At 59.1% G+C, this 14,231-nt stretch overlaps 5 protein-coding genes across 5 annotated transcripts; 2 read left to right on the top strand and 3 right to left on the bottom strand.

Annotated features, from left to right (window-relative positions):
• Positions 1-231: 231 nt before the first annotated feature.
• Positions 232-981, top strand: BKCO1_11000179 (uncharacterized protein; the record flags this gene model as incomplete). Its single annotated transcript, XM_020270365.1, has 1 exon — positions 232-981. The coding sequence occupies one exon, from the start codon at positions 232-234 to the stop codon at positions 979-981; it is 750 nt and encodes a 249-aa protein (XP_020132770.1).
• A 1,275-nt stretch (positions 982-2,256) lies between these two features.
• On the bottom strand, positions 2,257-4,828 carry BKCO1_11000178 (heterokaryon incompatibility protein; the record flags this gene model as incomplete). The annotated part of the gene is made up of 2 exons (XM_020270364.1): positions 2,257-4,229; positions 4,294-4,828. The coding sequence occupies 2 exons, from the start codon at positions 4,826-4,828 to the stop codon at positions 2,257-2,259; spliced, it is 2,508 nt and encodes an 835-aa protein (XP_020132769.1).
• A 1,047-nt stretch (positions 4,829-5,875) lies between these two features.
• On the bottom strand, positions 5,876-7,698 carry BKCO1_11000177 (alpha beta hydrolase family; the record flags this gene model as incomplete). Its single annotated transcript, XM_020270363.1, has 2 exons — positions 5,876-6,912; positions 7,233-7,698. The coding sequence occupies 2 exons, from the start codon at positions 7,696-7,698 to the stop codon at positions 5,876-5,878; spliced, it is 1,503 nt and encodes a 500-aa protein (XP_020132766.1).
• Positions 7,699-8,912: 1,214 nt separating this feature from the next.
• BKCO1_11000176 (uncharacterized protein) lies at positions 8,913-9,233 on the bottom strand (the record flags this gene model as incomplete). Its single annotated transcript, XM_020270362.1, has 1 exon — positions 8,913-9,233. The coding sequence occupies one exon, from the start codon at positions 9,231-9,233 to the stop codon at positions 8,913-8,915; it is 321 nt and encodes a 106-aa protein (XP_020132765.1).
• Positions 9,234-12,292: 3,059 nt separating this feature from the next.
• On the top strand, positions 12,293-13,704 carry BKCO1_11000175 (alpha beta hydrolase fold family protein; the record flags this gene model as incomplete). The annotated part of the gene is made up of 2 exons (XM_020270361.1): positions 12,293-12,602; positions 12,659-13,704. The coding sequence occupies 2 exons, from the start codon at positions 12,293-12,295 to the stop codon at positions 13,702-13,704; spliced, it is 1,356 nt and encodes a 451-aa protein (XP_020132768.1).
• Between the last annotated feature and the right edge of the window lie 527 nt (positions 13,705-14,231).

The raw sequence follows: 14,231 nt of genomic DNA, 5'->3' as shown, positions 1-14,231 counted from the left end.
TCCTGTGATCCTTTACCCAAAGCCAAGGGCTGGACTTTTATTTCCAAACAATCCGATTCCAAACTCGATCAATCCAACGCTCGCCTCGATAAGCTTAACGGATTTCCCCAACTCGATCAATATTGCAACGCTCGCCTCAATGAGCTTAGCTCCACACTCGATCAATCCAACGCTCGCCTCGATAAGCTTGTCCAACTCCACTCCAACTTCGACAAGGAGCACTCGCACATTATGCAAGTTTCTCAAAGTACCCTCCCCTTAGACAAGGGCACCACTTACAATCAGAAGAAATGGGCGAATGATTTGCCTCAGCACCCACGGGCCTTCTGGAAAGCCGGCATGAAAGCACTGCGGAAATTGTGCAATGGTGGAAAGCCTCGCCGGCTGAAGGAAGTCATCCCCTTCCTTTCTCTCACAAGAGCCATAGCCCAGACCACAGGTTTTCGACAGGGCTTGGTGTCAGATTTTGATCAGGACCTCCACCTATGGATGACCATCTTCGGAGACGACGTGAGCAAACGAGAACTCTTTGCAAATGCCATCAACGATATTTGGAGTGTCGACTTGCAGAGCTACGTCTTGGATTTTGCCAGCGACCAGCCAATCCCCGAAGAGACTCTCGAACGGTTGCAGAAGCTGGCAGAAGAGCTCCTGGAACAGGCCAGTTCGACCTTTGGCTGTCTCGGGGGGCTTGAAAAGGCCCGTTTGAAATGGCAACAAAAGTACCCTGACGGAAGCCCACCAGAAGCGCGTCCGTATGGAGAAGACTTGACTCACATAGACGACGATACACCATTGCCTCTATCCCGTGGGTCAGGCGATGAACCATTCCGAGAAGATTGGAAACCAGAGCGCATTAGTATGGACTGTGCTTCACCGGATCGCATCCATTTGATGCTACTTGCCAGTGTAGCATTTGCCTGCGCCATCTCATTCATCTTGAGTAAGCCTGAGTATTCCATCTTTCGGATTGATGATTAACCCTTTTAGTGCTACAACTGGCAGATTGTTCTCAACGACTCATATCTGCCTTCGTGGATGACGACCCTGTTGGCTACGTGCGGAAACATGCCATATACAGGGCTTCAGCGAGACTCCCTGAAGTGGTAGCGCAGCAACTTCTCCCATCGTGGGAACCTTTTGACCTGTCATGGATCCAAGACGACGTCTCACAGGTCACCATGGAAAGCTTTACCGCATACAAGGATTTCGTCGCATGTGATATTGCAGTAGGACTTCCGGTTTCCTGTCTCATGACCAGAGCCAATACTGACCAACAACAGTCTGCCCAGGAAAACTTGCAGGATGTGATTCTGCAAGCATGTGACGGTCAAAGACGACAAATCCAGACGGAGATATCTTGTGAGATAATGAAGGTCTATCTTGGACATGTCTCACGCTCTGTGCCAGAAGAGCCCTTGGAGCCTTCGCCTTCAAGGGAAGCAGCAGGCTCGGATGCTTCGCTTCAGTCACAGTCTCCACGGACATTGTCGCTTCCATCCTCGCTTACGAGTGCTACCTCGTTATCCGCTTTACCCAGTGATGCCCCCGTAGAGAGCAGCTCCTCTACCAATTCCGCAAATCCCCAGAGCAATAAGTAGGTAGTCTCCGAAACACACTTCCTATTCACTCAAGATGCTGACTTCGGTTTGCTCAAGTTCGCCTTTCGATGGACCTTCACTGGAAACAGAAACACCATCAACTACGCTCCGTCGACCCCCCTCAAAGAAGAGACCATGCTCGCCGGAGGTGAACCAAGCTCTGAGCAAGAAGGTGAAATCTTCGGATAAGAAGCGATGGTATTGTGAAGAGTGTGATGTGTCGTTCTCAACAAACACCAACTGGCACAAGCACCTTCGACTTGCAATACATCAGGGGGGCCGCCGACCTGCATGTAGGATCCCGGGCTGTGGGGAAACCTTTGCGAGTGTTGACAAACGTGACAACCATGAGCGTACGAAGCACGCAGGCTTTCGTTTGTAGCAGACTGTGCGGAACGGGACTCTGAGCCGTCCAAAAATGCTTTGAGACAAGTCGCGATTGGCGCGTAAGTGAGGAGGGCTGGTGTAGTGTTTTCGTGCATATGATCATTTCATTCATCTCATGTAATTTGTCTAGAGACAATCAGCAAGTTATCCCTCTACCAAAAGCGAGATTGGTGATGGAATCCGAGTATTCCGCAAGCAATTCCCTCTATCGTGAGACAGAAACAACAGTTTCAGCTTCAAGAAGCCCTTTGTTGAATCCAAATTCTGCCTATACTATCTCCAACTGTGCCACAGCCTCTCCACCAAATACCTGACTTGATTTCGGCCACCTCGCAATGCCCATCCTCCTGTAGCTCTGCCCTCGTCCGACCCGGGCCAGCACGAGCACGAAGAAGCGAAGCTCCTTTTTGGAATAGGCGCCGCCTCTTTCTCTCTCATGGCCGACGAGCAGGCAGGTGACATCCTGCTCCATCTCCTCGCCCCCGGCGTCTCGCACAAGGAGGAAGAAATCAGTGCCGAACGGGAAGCCCAGCTCGCGGTCAAACTTGTCGAAGGTGACGTACGCGTCCTCCCTGACGTGGCTGTAGGAGAAGCCCTTCGGCACCGCCTTCGGCTCGCCCGCTCGGAGCTTGCCCTGGATGGCGCGTCCGCTCAGGGTCAAGACGCCCCGGACAACGCTGCCGAACGGATTCCCGTCTTCGGTGTCGCAAAAAGTGCGGTCGGGATGCACGACGGCGTGGTCGTCGACCACGACCCTCTCCAGATAGCCGTAGTAATGGGCGCTCCGGGCGCCGGGCCAGGCCGAATACCACAGCCACGACCAGCTCGGCGGGCCGTGGCCGACGTCCTCCCAGTCGACCGGATGCAGGCGGCTCCCCCGGGCGTGGTCCAGCCTCTTCTTGTTGCCGACCCACAGCAGGCTGCGCGGCAGGTCCGCCTCCCACAGGCCGGCGAGGTAGCGGCCGCCGCTGTGGGCGATGCGGTCGCGCACCTTTTGCACGACGCCGGCGAAGGCGAAGGGCAGGTCGCCCGGGTTGGTGAACTGCAGGTGGTTGTAGCGGGTGACGACGGACAGCCAGTCGCCCAGCAGCGACTGCGGCGTCGCCCCGGGCTCGAACATGTTCTGGAACTGCACCTTGGTCGAGCGTCGCTGGGCAGCTACTAAGGCGGGCGTCTCGTGTTCCTCGGCCGCTCCAGCTCCAACCCCATGGCCTGCAGCGCCATGGCCATGGCCATCGCCGCCGCTGATCAGCTTCCCCAGATCCCCGCACTCGCACCACGTACACTCGCGACACTCCCACACCAGCTCCGACGCGGTGCAGTGCAGCGTGCGCCGGCTCAGCAGCCTCTCCTGGAACACCCACCCGCGCTGCAGCAGCGGGCTGGCGGGATCCTCTGGGCTCCGCAGCAAGAAGTTGCCATGCGTCACCTGCGGGAACGGCCGCACCCACACCGACGCCCCAGCTCCCCCATTCCTCCCCCTCTCCAGTACCAGCTCCCTCGCCCCCATCCCGACCTTCCTCCCCGCCGCCGTCGCCGCCACCCTCCCGGCCCCAGGCTCGCACGCATGCTCCCTCCTCCCTTCTCCACCGCCACCTCCACCCCCCACATCGTCACCACCCTCCCCCTCCCCCTCACCCTCGCCTTCCCCCTCCTCCCCCCCCTCCCCAAACAACCCCCCCTCCGAATCCCCCAACGCCGTCGCCGCGACGTTCATCCACGCCCGCGAATATATCCCGGCCATCGCGTACGCGTGCTCGCGCCAGTCGGCGGCGCAGTCCTGCACGATGCACAGCGAGTCGATCCAGAGGTGGGCGCAGCCGGCCGCGAGGGCGGCGTCGACGGCGTCGCGGAAGAGGCGCGGGAGCGACGAGTATTCCAAACCGTCGGGCGCGAGGTGCGCGGCGAGCGTGGCGCGCGTCGTCTTCTTGAGGGCGCGCGAGGCGGTGGGGGCGCCCCAGCAGTGGGAGAGGGTCGTGTAGGGGAGGGAGAAGGTGGGAGGGGTGAGGAGGAGGCGGAGGTGGGGGTACGGGTGGGGAGAGTTGGGGGGCGTGGTGATGTGGATGAGGCGTTTGGGGGGTGGTGGTGGGGGGGAGGTGGTGGTTGGGGAGGAGGAGCAGGTGCGGTGGTGGGTGGTGCAGTGGGTGAGCCATTGGGTGAGTTTGCGGCGGTAGTGGGAGCGGGTGAGGGTGGCGGGGATGTGGTCGGTGGAGCCGAAGGATGGGTGGATGCTGGGGGTGCCTGGCCGTTGGTGAGATGAGCTTTCTGCACATGTGCTTGGTTTTTGCTTGCTTGCTTTGCTTACCGGCGAGGGTGTAGAACTCCAGCGGAGCCCTTCTCATGAAATGCTCGAACTCGAGCGGATTGGGGCCCAGCTTGTGGCCGCCGCCGCCGCCGCCGCCGCCCTCGGCCGGCACCACGCGCTTGTACAGGGCGTGCGAGACGAGCAGGGTGCGGCCCGGCCTCAGCTCGATGCAGGGCCGGTAGAACTTGGTGTTCTCGTCTTCTTCGGCGCGTCTCGGCTCGGGCCGCGGCGAGAACAGGGAGTCCTTGCGGTCGTGGGCTGGGATGGGCCAGGTGGAGCGGCGCATCTGCTGCTCGCGCTCGCTGGCGGCGTGGCTCGTCAGCCCCACGCCCGCCACGTCCCAGACCGCCTTGATGCCGCGGTGCAGCACGTCGCAGATGTGGCATCCCTGCGCCGCCCGCTGCTCGAGCTCCCAAAAGGACGTGATGTGGTACCGCAGCCCCTGGCCTTCGTAGAAATACGGCTCCCGCACCGGCTTGTCGTAGCGGTCGTAGTCGAGGTCCAGACAGGCTGAGCAGCCCATTGCTGTTGCCATTGTCGCTGCTGTTGCCGGTTGTCCCGTCTTCCCGAAGCCTTTTATTGCATTCTGGATTCCATGTGTGGGCCGACGCGGTTACAGAGCGTTGGAGTGGGGTATGTAATACCGGGTGGAGACGGGCTGGCTGGCCCCCATTGGAAGTGGTATGCAGGTACGACTGCTCTCCGTTTTGTAGCTGTCTTAAGCGAGAGCCTGGTGATCTTGCCCCAGACTGGCCACACATGCAGGGGGGCCCGCTGATGTACTCGTCACACCGAGCATTCTGCGTCTGCTCGCTGACTGTTGGATGCTTTATAAATAGCGACGCATATTCTTATAGTCCAACGTAATATCCATCCTGTTCCCTGCTTTGCAACGTCACTGGATCCTATGGAACCAATTGAGAAGACAGCTATACTTTCCGTCTTTGCCGATTGATCATGGTTTCATGCTCTGTTTTGAAGGAGCTTCGAATCCACAAAGGCCGTTCATATTGATTCTTGACAGCGGCTTGCAGCATTACGCACTTATGATGATGGTCCATTGCATCACCAAGGGTAAATGCAGAACAGCAGCTCCTTGGTTCAGTTGGGCCTTTCAGCTCGGGACTTTGTGGATTCTCCAGTACTGATTTTCTCTTAGAACGAAGGCAACCGGGACCCCCGACAGTTGTTTTCTTTACTCTCTCTGATTACATCCTTGCAAACACTCGGCGTAACCATGACGGAAGGAATTGGTGTAGCTCCACCAGCGACGATATATAGACTCCTGGAGGAAAGAATCCTTTCACTGCGCCCAGTTTAGTGGGGTCCGCGCAAGAATTCCGTGGGCCACCTCCGTCCTGGACGACAAGAAAGCTGGCCAGTGACTTTTCAATTCTTCAACAGCCCGGGATAGAGCGGATCAATGGGTTGGTCAAAAGCGAGTCCGTTGTCCAAAAGCACGTAAGACAAAGCACAAAATCCACACCAACCACGACTACACACATATCTATCCATGTACTTCTGCATGCCAATATCCCACAAACACCCCATTCCCCACTCCACCTCTTCAACAACAGACATCTTACGTCTCATCCCTCGCCTCCCAAAACTCCACCATCGCATCCACCACCTCCCTCGGCATACTCATCGGCACCTCATGCCCCGCGTCCAACACAACGGTCCTCACATTCCTCGGCCCACCCAACGCCTCCACCGCATCCCTCCCCACCTCATCCACCGTCACAATCGGATCATGCCTCCCCAGCACCAACAACACCCCTTCCTCTCCTCTTTCTCCTGAACCAGCACCACCAATCCCCCCCTCCCTCTCCCTCGCCGCCGCCGCCTCCACCGCCTTCGCCCTCACCCTCTCCCCCACAACCCGCCACCTCCCCCACTGCCCATAAATCGGCGCCCACCGCATGCTGCTCACAAACGCCGGCACCACGAACCCCTCATGATTCGCAATCTGCCAGTTCACCGCCGCCGCCGCCGTGACGTGCCGCAGCGCCGGTCCTCGGTCGGGAAAAAGCGGCGCGGGGTGCGACGCCATGCTGCCGCCTCTCTTCAACCTCCTCTTCCCTAGCCCGGCTTCAGCCTGCGTCGCGTCACCCGGATCCGCATCCGCGGCGACCGCGTCGGCGGCGTCATCGGCGTCGTCGTCATCGGCGTCGTCGTCGTCATCCACGGGCGTGTGCAATCGCCGCGCTACGAGCCATTTCAGCAGCCACGAAGAAAACGGTAATGTCGCCCCGAGCACGTCGTACAGCAGCCAGCTCGTCCAGCTCACGCGGTCGCGGCGCAGCACGCCGCCGGGGGCGATGAGGACGAGCGAGGAGACGCGGAGGCCGCCGCCGCCGCCGCCGGTGGGGTGGTGGAGGAAGTAGTAGGAGGCGAAGTCGGCGGCGATGCCGCCGCCGAGGCTGTAGCCGACGATGGAGAAGGTGGTGGTGGTGTTGTTGTTGTCGCTAGAGGTGGAGGAGGAAGAGGGAGAGGAGGAACGACGACCGGTCCATGCGAGCGGGGAGGAGGCGAGGGCGAGGAGGATTTGCGTCGTGTAGAGGCGGGAGTCGTGGGGGAGGTCGGATGGGGTGGAGGAGAGGCCGCGGCCGAAGAGGTCTGTTTTTTTTTGGAGGGAGGGATGATGTCAGGGAGTGTGAGGGAGGGGTGGTGTTTGGTTTTGGTTCAAGTGGTGTTTGTGTCGGGGGGGGGAGGGAAAGGTGACGGGCTGGTATCTACAGGGTGGTTTGTATACAGGGAGGCAAGACGAGGAGGAGGCTGGTATGTACATACATACAACGACCGTTCACAAACTCCCTTTTCTCTACAACATCCCAAACCCGACAAAAAGCTAGGCAAGCAAGGGAAAAGAAAAACTCCCCAACTCTCAAAGCAAAAGAGCTTAATGAAAAAAAAAAAAAGAGAGACCAAAAACTCACCAAACAGCAACACCCTCCTCCCCCTCCTCACCAGCTCCTCGGCGACGCCCGCCAGCGCCACGCACGGCGTGCTGATCCCATGCACGAGCAGCACCTTGGCGCCGTCCTCGGGCCCCCACTCGTACACGCGGATGCTGCCGTACGGCGAGTCGACGTCGCGCGCGCCGGGCAACAGGCCGTCCGGCGGGTAGGGTAGGGCGCGGCGCTCGTCGGCCGTGAGGGCGGGCAGGCCGAGCGTGGTGAGGGGGGAGGGGATGACGTTTCCCCGACGGCTCTTCCCTTTGCGGTCATCATCCTCCTCCTCCTTCTCGTCCGAAGACGATGATGGACTGCCGGCGATGGATCCGGTGGCGGCGAGGTATAGGAGTATGGCGGCACTGGCGGCGGCGGTGATGGTGGCGGCGGCGGCGTAGGGTAGTGATGGGGCGGCGGCGCCGGCGTTGAGGCGGGCCAGACCGCCGGCCATGACTTTGGAGGTTTGGGAGGGAGAGAAACGGCGTATGTTTCACGATGCTTGTGGGCGGTTGGCTTTCGGCGCTTTTTTTCTTTTTGCCGCTGAGATCTGGCGAGATTTGTTTCATGCAAGTGATCACCTAGCCGTCTGGGTAGTGCAACGGCGACCGACAGAAGACATATCGGACCTCGGCAATGACGTGTGTGGAGTGGAAAAAACGCCGAGTGATGAGTGAATATGCGGACAAGCGGGTGGGAGAGTGGGAGACGGATTTTTTCTCAAGCCACCATGGTCCACTACAGGCACAACCCCAGCAGTAACAGCGCCGATATTGCGTCGTTTCACCAAAGGCGGTTCGTCCCGCAGCTTCCTACGCCTTGACGGGGGTGATGGCACGTACCGACGTCAGAGACTTGCTCGGACTCTCCCTCGGCCATACTTCCCACGCAGCGCGAACCGTGGTTATGGTAAGCAGGCCGTCGCCTGTTGTGGCTTGCTTCTAGGTCCTGCTGTCGTCAACCTTTTCTTCTTCCCCCACAGCGGGTTGTTGCGCAATAGTTGATCCTCGCTCCAAACACCGGTGTCGCGGAGACGTCGGTGCAAAGAGGTCTAGATCTCTGATACATCTACCACGTAGGGTATTTGCTTCAGCTAACCACCCCTGCTCTGCACCAGTAACGGCGAACCGTTGCTCAACGATGGGCAGTCGCTAACAGCAAACATCGCACGAGTCGGAGGAGAGAGATAGAGAGAGAGATGATGTTTCCTTCTCAGCCGCGCGCAACGGGGCGTCGGCGGCGGATTGCATTCCGTGCTAACTAAATACCAACTACAGTTTCGCTGACTTCCTACTGGTTGGTCGGGTAACACGGCGTGTTGCCGGATCTAGACCGTGAGTTGAAGAGCTAGCTATAGTTCGGATGGCTAATGCAGGTCCTCCCACAAGCTCGCGTCGCCGTCGGCTTTCGCTCCTGCCTACAGTCCTTCACATGCTTCTACTCCTCCTCGTCTTATTCCCCATGGGACAGTGTGCTTGAGTGTCCAGTGGCCGCAAGAGAGTGGTTCCGGAGGAGTGTCGGAAAAAAGCCATGAGATCGGGCGATGGTGGTATCAAAAGGCAAGAGACCAGGACATAGGAAAGCATCGGTGTTCTTCCGGTGGGAGAGGAGGCGCGTCTCTCGGGTATCTTGGAAAGTTTGCAGTCGAATAAACAAAAGAAGCATGCTTCATATGTTGAGGTACGAGTAGCCCATGCGGTGGGCATGGTACTGGGACTGGAACTGGGAGCGGCGCATCTCCTCGACGCGCGGGGCCTTGCACGGCCAAGTCGCGCAGGCGAGGGGGGTCGAGTAGCGGGCGCTGTTCTTAACGAGCTTCTGCCGGGTGCTGGCGGAGCGCAGACAGGGCGCGGTGCTGGTCTTGGACGACGAGCTGGCGGTGCTCTCGGTCGCGGCCGAGCCGGGACGGACGTCGACGGGCGAGAACTTGTAGCGGAGGGCTTGCTCGGCGTCGCCGGCAGTGAGGAGGTCGTCGAAGTAGAAGGCCATTGTTGTCGCTCGGAAAGAGTCGCGGAGAGAAGAGCAGGGAAAGATGGTGGTGATGATCAGGCTCAACATCCGGTTTCCGGGGAGGCACTGGGCCAGCTTTATCCGACCATGAGCTGCGCTGCGGGTGACGAGCCCAGCTCGGCGGGTCACACAACAGTAGCATGTCGTAGCACAATTCGCGCCAGCTGAGAACCAGTCGTTGGCGCCGAGGAAGCAGCGCGATACGCTCCAGGTCCCGGAAGGCCACGCGCTGGCTCGTGGTGGTGGCTGTGGCTTGGGAGGCTAGCATTAGCTCTGGTTTTTTTCCGTCCACGTCCGGCCCAAGCGGCACTCCACCATGAGCTTATCACTCCAGCTCGACGAGACCCCTGACTACTGCAACCGCAATAGAGCCATTGACGTCGTGTCTGCTCTCCTCCTTGCTCGCCCACGCGGCTACGAGCGGCGCCCGCCCAACGCGGCTCCAACTGCTGCTGTCATCGATCCAACGCACCCAACATCGCCCCGGCCCCCAAGCCCCCAAGCCCCGTCGGCGCACGCCCTGACGATCCCATGATGCCAGACGTCAGAGCCCCACGCTTGGGCGAAGCTGCGCGACATCGCAGCATCCCCGCTGATCGCATTTTCCCCCACCAACAAGAGCAGCACATGCACACGCTTTCCAGCTTTCCAAATCTCATCTCCTCTCCGACGGCTTGGGTCGCATCGTCAATGGCACGATAAGGGTCCGGTCATCGGCCGCCATCCCGCATGAGGCAGGCCAAGAAATTGTTTCGATATATTTCCCCCGCCGCGGGTAGCCCGGATTGGGGGTGCCCGTCCGTGCTGTCCAGTTTTTCGAACCGCTGGACCCGATGCTGTGTCACGCCGTCTTCGACGCAAAAAGCTTGGGGTTGTTGTTGCGCCATTCTCTGCTGTTGATCGACTTGTTGACCAACGTCATGGTTGTTGGTGTTGAAGAACCTGCTGAACCCCTGCTGCCGTACGTACCCTGAGCCCACCTCGAGATTCTGCCCCCTTCCCGCCAGTCCCACTGCGACCTGGAATGCCTGCCATGCGCCGAACCATCAGCGGCTGCTCTACCCATTTCTCCAACTCATTTGCGCCGCAACAAGCCATGATCGTCAGCGCAGTTGCCGTGTGGTGGGGTTGAGCCATAGCCACAGCGAGAGCCTAGCACCGATGCTATCTGCAATTTCACAACCCTCATCTGCTGAAAATGATTTGAAAAAACAAAACGTCGATCGCTCACGGTAGCAGCTCCGAACTTGTGGGGTCATTGGTCATTGTCACCGGTGTTGCAAGTATCTATCGATGAGGAAAACTCGCTTTGATGGGGATCGTAGGCTATGGTCTACTCAATCTTGTTGTCTCGTTGGCTACGGTAGTAAGTGACCTCCCCAGAAGGTCGCCGCGACAACGCCATGCAGCATGGTTCAATTCCGAGTCATCATCCATCATCGCCAAGTCTACTTCTGTTTCACTCCCATCTGGAATCGAAGCCACAGTCAACACGAGGCCAGACTCAGTACATGTACTGCGACTGGCCACGACGCTGCCAGCGCTTGAATAGTTGCATGGACAGAGCTAAGAGGAGCAAGAATGCGATGGAGCCGCCGACGCAGGCGCCGATGGTGATTTTGGTGCTCGTCGGCATCGAATTGAGCACGGCTTCCGGCGAGCTGGGGTTGTCGCTGGCGCTGGGACTGGCCCTGACGCTGACGCTGACGCTGGCGTTCACGCTGGAGACGGCGTCACCGGGGTATACGTTGAGCGTCATGCTGGGAGTTGGTGGCAGCAGAGGTTGCGGTGCTGGGCAAGATTCTGGAAGGTAGTCACTGGGCTCATCTTGTAGGGCTACATGTGAGCGGGCTGTAGGACAGACCTAGAGGTGGGTTGGAGCTTTGCGCGAAGAGCTGGTTGGAGCGCCGACTGCCCGGTTGTTCTTGTCTTTGGAGGCTTGTTTGCGGCGTGAGCGCGATCAAGGCGATGTGCGTGGAGGCAGGGCGAGATTCACAAGATCGAACGTGCTCCCTGGTTGGTGAGGGAGGAAAGAATGACTTGCGACCAAGACCTCGCCTAGCGCGACTGCCAAACGGGGCGTGTTGCCTGGAGAGGTCCAGAAGGGAAGGCGCCCGCTGGGGCCAGGGTGGCCTGCGCAGAGCGTCCGGTTCCACTACTTGTGTCCCTCTCGAACATCAACCACCTACTAGTCGAACGCGACCCCACGGCTGAAGAACTTATTTCCCTGAGAGTCAACATGTTCTCCATGCCGCCAACCGCAAGCTTTATTCGAACGACAGGGTGCAATCGATTCAATGGCAATGTCCTTCGAAAATTTCCAGGACACAGTCTAACTTCACAAGAATAGATAGAGCGAATGTGCTAACGAGATACAGAATGGTGGCCGGTCCACAAGTCTGTCTTGGCGCATCGAAAGAGCCATCTCCACCTCTACAACATTGAATCCAGAGAAATCGTTCGATGACGTCAGGTCTTCGAGGGGTCTACAAGAGCGAGGTCAAAGATGGGCACAAGGGTGAGGGGATGCATGATCCAGCGCCGTCCGGAAGGTACGTGTCGTGTCAAGTCTCCTCTTCTCCGGTCACTCCACACTGCCGCAACCGTCGCTCTACATGGGCTTTCCAGCCAATCACCACGGCCACAGGCGCAACTCAGACAAACGATAGGTGTACGCCGGCCCTCGACGTGATCGGCAACGAGGCTCCTAGCGCCGTTTCCCCGCATCCATGCAGTAGTGACCTCTCCCCGCATCTCTAAGCCTGGCGTGTCATCGCGACCATGCTGCTGTCAGTCCACCGCGGCTACAGCGCCCTTGGCCGCTTGCAAGTCAGTCTTGTCAGCGAGTGGGCCAAGGGAATAACAGATTGAGTTAATAATGCATTGGCTTCCCCTCTCATCCGACACGTCGACGGGCCGTTACAAAACCTGCTTGGCCTCTCAATCATTCCTCTTGAACTACCCACCTGCGGTGTTCCTAGTGAATCCTCTGCTCTTGGTTCTCCAATCCTTCCAAACTCAATTGAACCTATAAAATAATGGCCCACGCCTGGTCTGACCTTCCGAAAGCCCTGGGAGGAGAGAGCACCATCGGCAAGCTCAACGAGGCCTTGGGGACTGACGGCCAGTACCGAGCATTCACCACCACAGATGCCATTGTCAATCCTGTGACATTCGGCATCAAGTCTGCCGACAATGATTCCACAATCCTCGTCAACGTTGCCAATGGCAAGGGGAGCGCCGAACTGGGCAGCCCGGACAAAGCCAAATTCACTCTCGTAGCACTCCCGGAGCAATGGGAAGAGTTCTTCAAGCCCGTCCCCAAGATGCCTTACCAGAGCTACTGGGGTAAGCGCAAGCGCCTTCACAACTCTCGCTGAACCGCGCTGACCTCACAACGACAGGGATGTACGGCATGAACATCAAGCAACAGGGTGTCGAAGCGACGGGCGACCAAGAGGCCTTCGGGCAGTACGCCCACGTCTGGCGGCGGGCGCTCGAGCTCCTCCACGATGCGCATTGCGGGCCCACGCCACTCGACGAAGACGCGGCCGAGACGGACGACGACTACATCACGGGGCGCTACATCTACGTGACAGCGCCGGGATGGGGACGCTGCAAGATCTTCGTCGAGAAGTCGGGCGTGGGCAAGCAGCCGATCCTCTTCCTGCACACGGCCGGGTCGGACAGCAGGCAGTACCACGGCGTGATGAACGACCGGCGGCTGCGCGACCGGCTGACCATGTACGCCTTCGACCTGCCCGCCCACGGCCGCAGCTTCCCGCCGCAGGGCTACCTGCCGGGCGCGCACACGACGACCGAGGACGCCTACGTCGGCTGCATCGCCCAGGTGGTGGCGAAGCTGCAGCTCGTCAAGCCCATCATCTGCGGCGCCTCCATGGCCGGCCAGGCCTGCCTCGCCATCGCCATGCGCAACGCCGAGGTCAAGGCCGGCGGCACCATCCCGCTGCAGGCCTGCGCCCGCCTCACCATGTCCCGCTTCCACCACGACAAGTCCCCCTCCACCAACGCCGCCCTCTTCGCCCCCGAGTCCGTCCTCGGCATGATGTCCCCCACCGCCCCCGCCCGCAACAAGGGCCTCCTCTACCACACGTACTCCGCCCAGGCCTACGGCATCTTCCACGGCGACCTCGACTTCTACTTTGGCGGCTGGGACGGCCGCGCCCGCCTGGCCAAGATCAACACCGCCGCCTGCCCCGTCTACATGCTGACCGGCGAGTACGACTGGTCGACGACGCCCGACGTGGCCGAGGCGACGGCCAAGGAGATTCCAGGCGCTAAGCACACGGTCATGGAGGGACTGGGGCATTTCCCGGCGACGGAGAATCCGGCGAGGTTCGTGCCGTATCTGTTGGAGGGGGTCGAGTGGATTCAGAGGGAGAGAAAGGAGAGGGGGGATCTGAGCGTGTTGAGGATGACGGATGATTGAGTTTGCTTGGGGAGGGGCTTTGTGTTGTGAGATTGTATGCCGGGTGTTTGGCTTGTGACGTTTGCTCTTCTTTTTCCTTTCTTTCTCTTTCTTTTCTTTTTGAAGTATACGGTCCTACGTTAGCATCCCGCAAAGCAAAGATCAGCACCCCGCTCTTAGTAGTGTTGTTATATACGAGATCTCTCCTGTCACCTACGAGACTGCTTCTCGTGTCATCGCAAGAAAGATATTGGCGTTGATGGAGCAGCAGGAAAACCCACAAGTAGTCCCAAGAAGCCGAACAGAAAAAGATTAAAAAAAAAACGCCCCCCAGCAGCTAATACTCATTCGCCTCGCAGTCACCCCGCCCAGCCCCACCCCAGCCCAGTGCGAGAGCCGAAGTGTGACACCAGGAATAATGAAGCCGGTGAACTGCAGCCGTCGTTTCAAGCTTCCCAACGAGGCAATCCATAGATTACAAACCCTCGGATCCTGCCGCCTTAAGGTTCTGGTGGTAACGCATTGTGCCAGGGCATGACCGTTACATC

The sequence above is a fragment of the Diplodia corticola genome (genome assembly GCF_001883845.1).
Source record: "Diplodia corticola strain CBS 112549 chromosome Unknown scaffold11, whole genome shotgun sequence".
NCBI lineage: Eukaryota > Fungi > Ascomycota > Dothideomycetes > Botryosphaeriales > Botryosphaeriaceae > Diplodia > Diplodia corticola.
The sequence above is the reverse complement of the archived record's forward strand: the minus strand, read 5'-3'. Positions and strand labels throughout refer to the sequence as shown.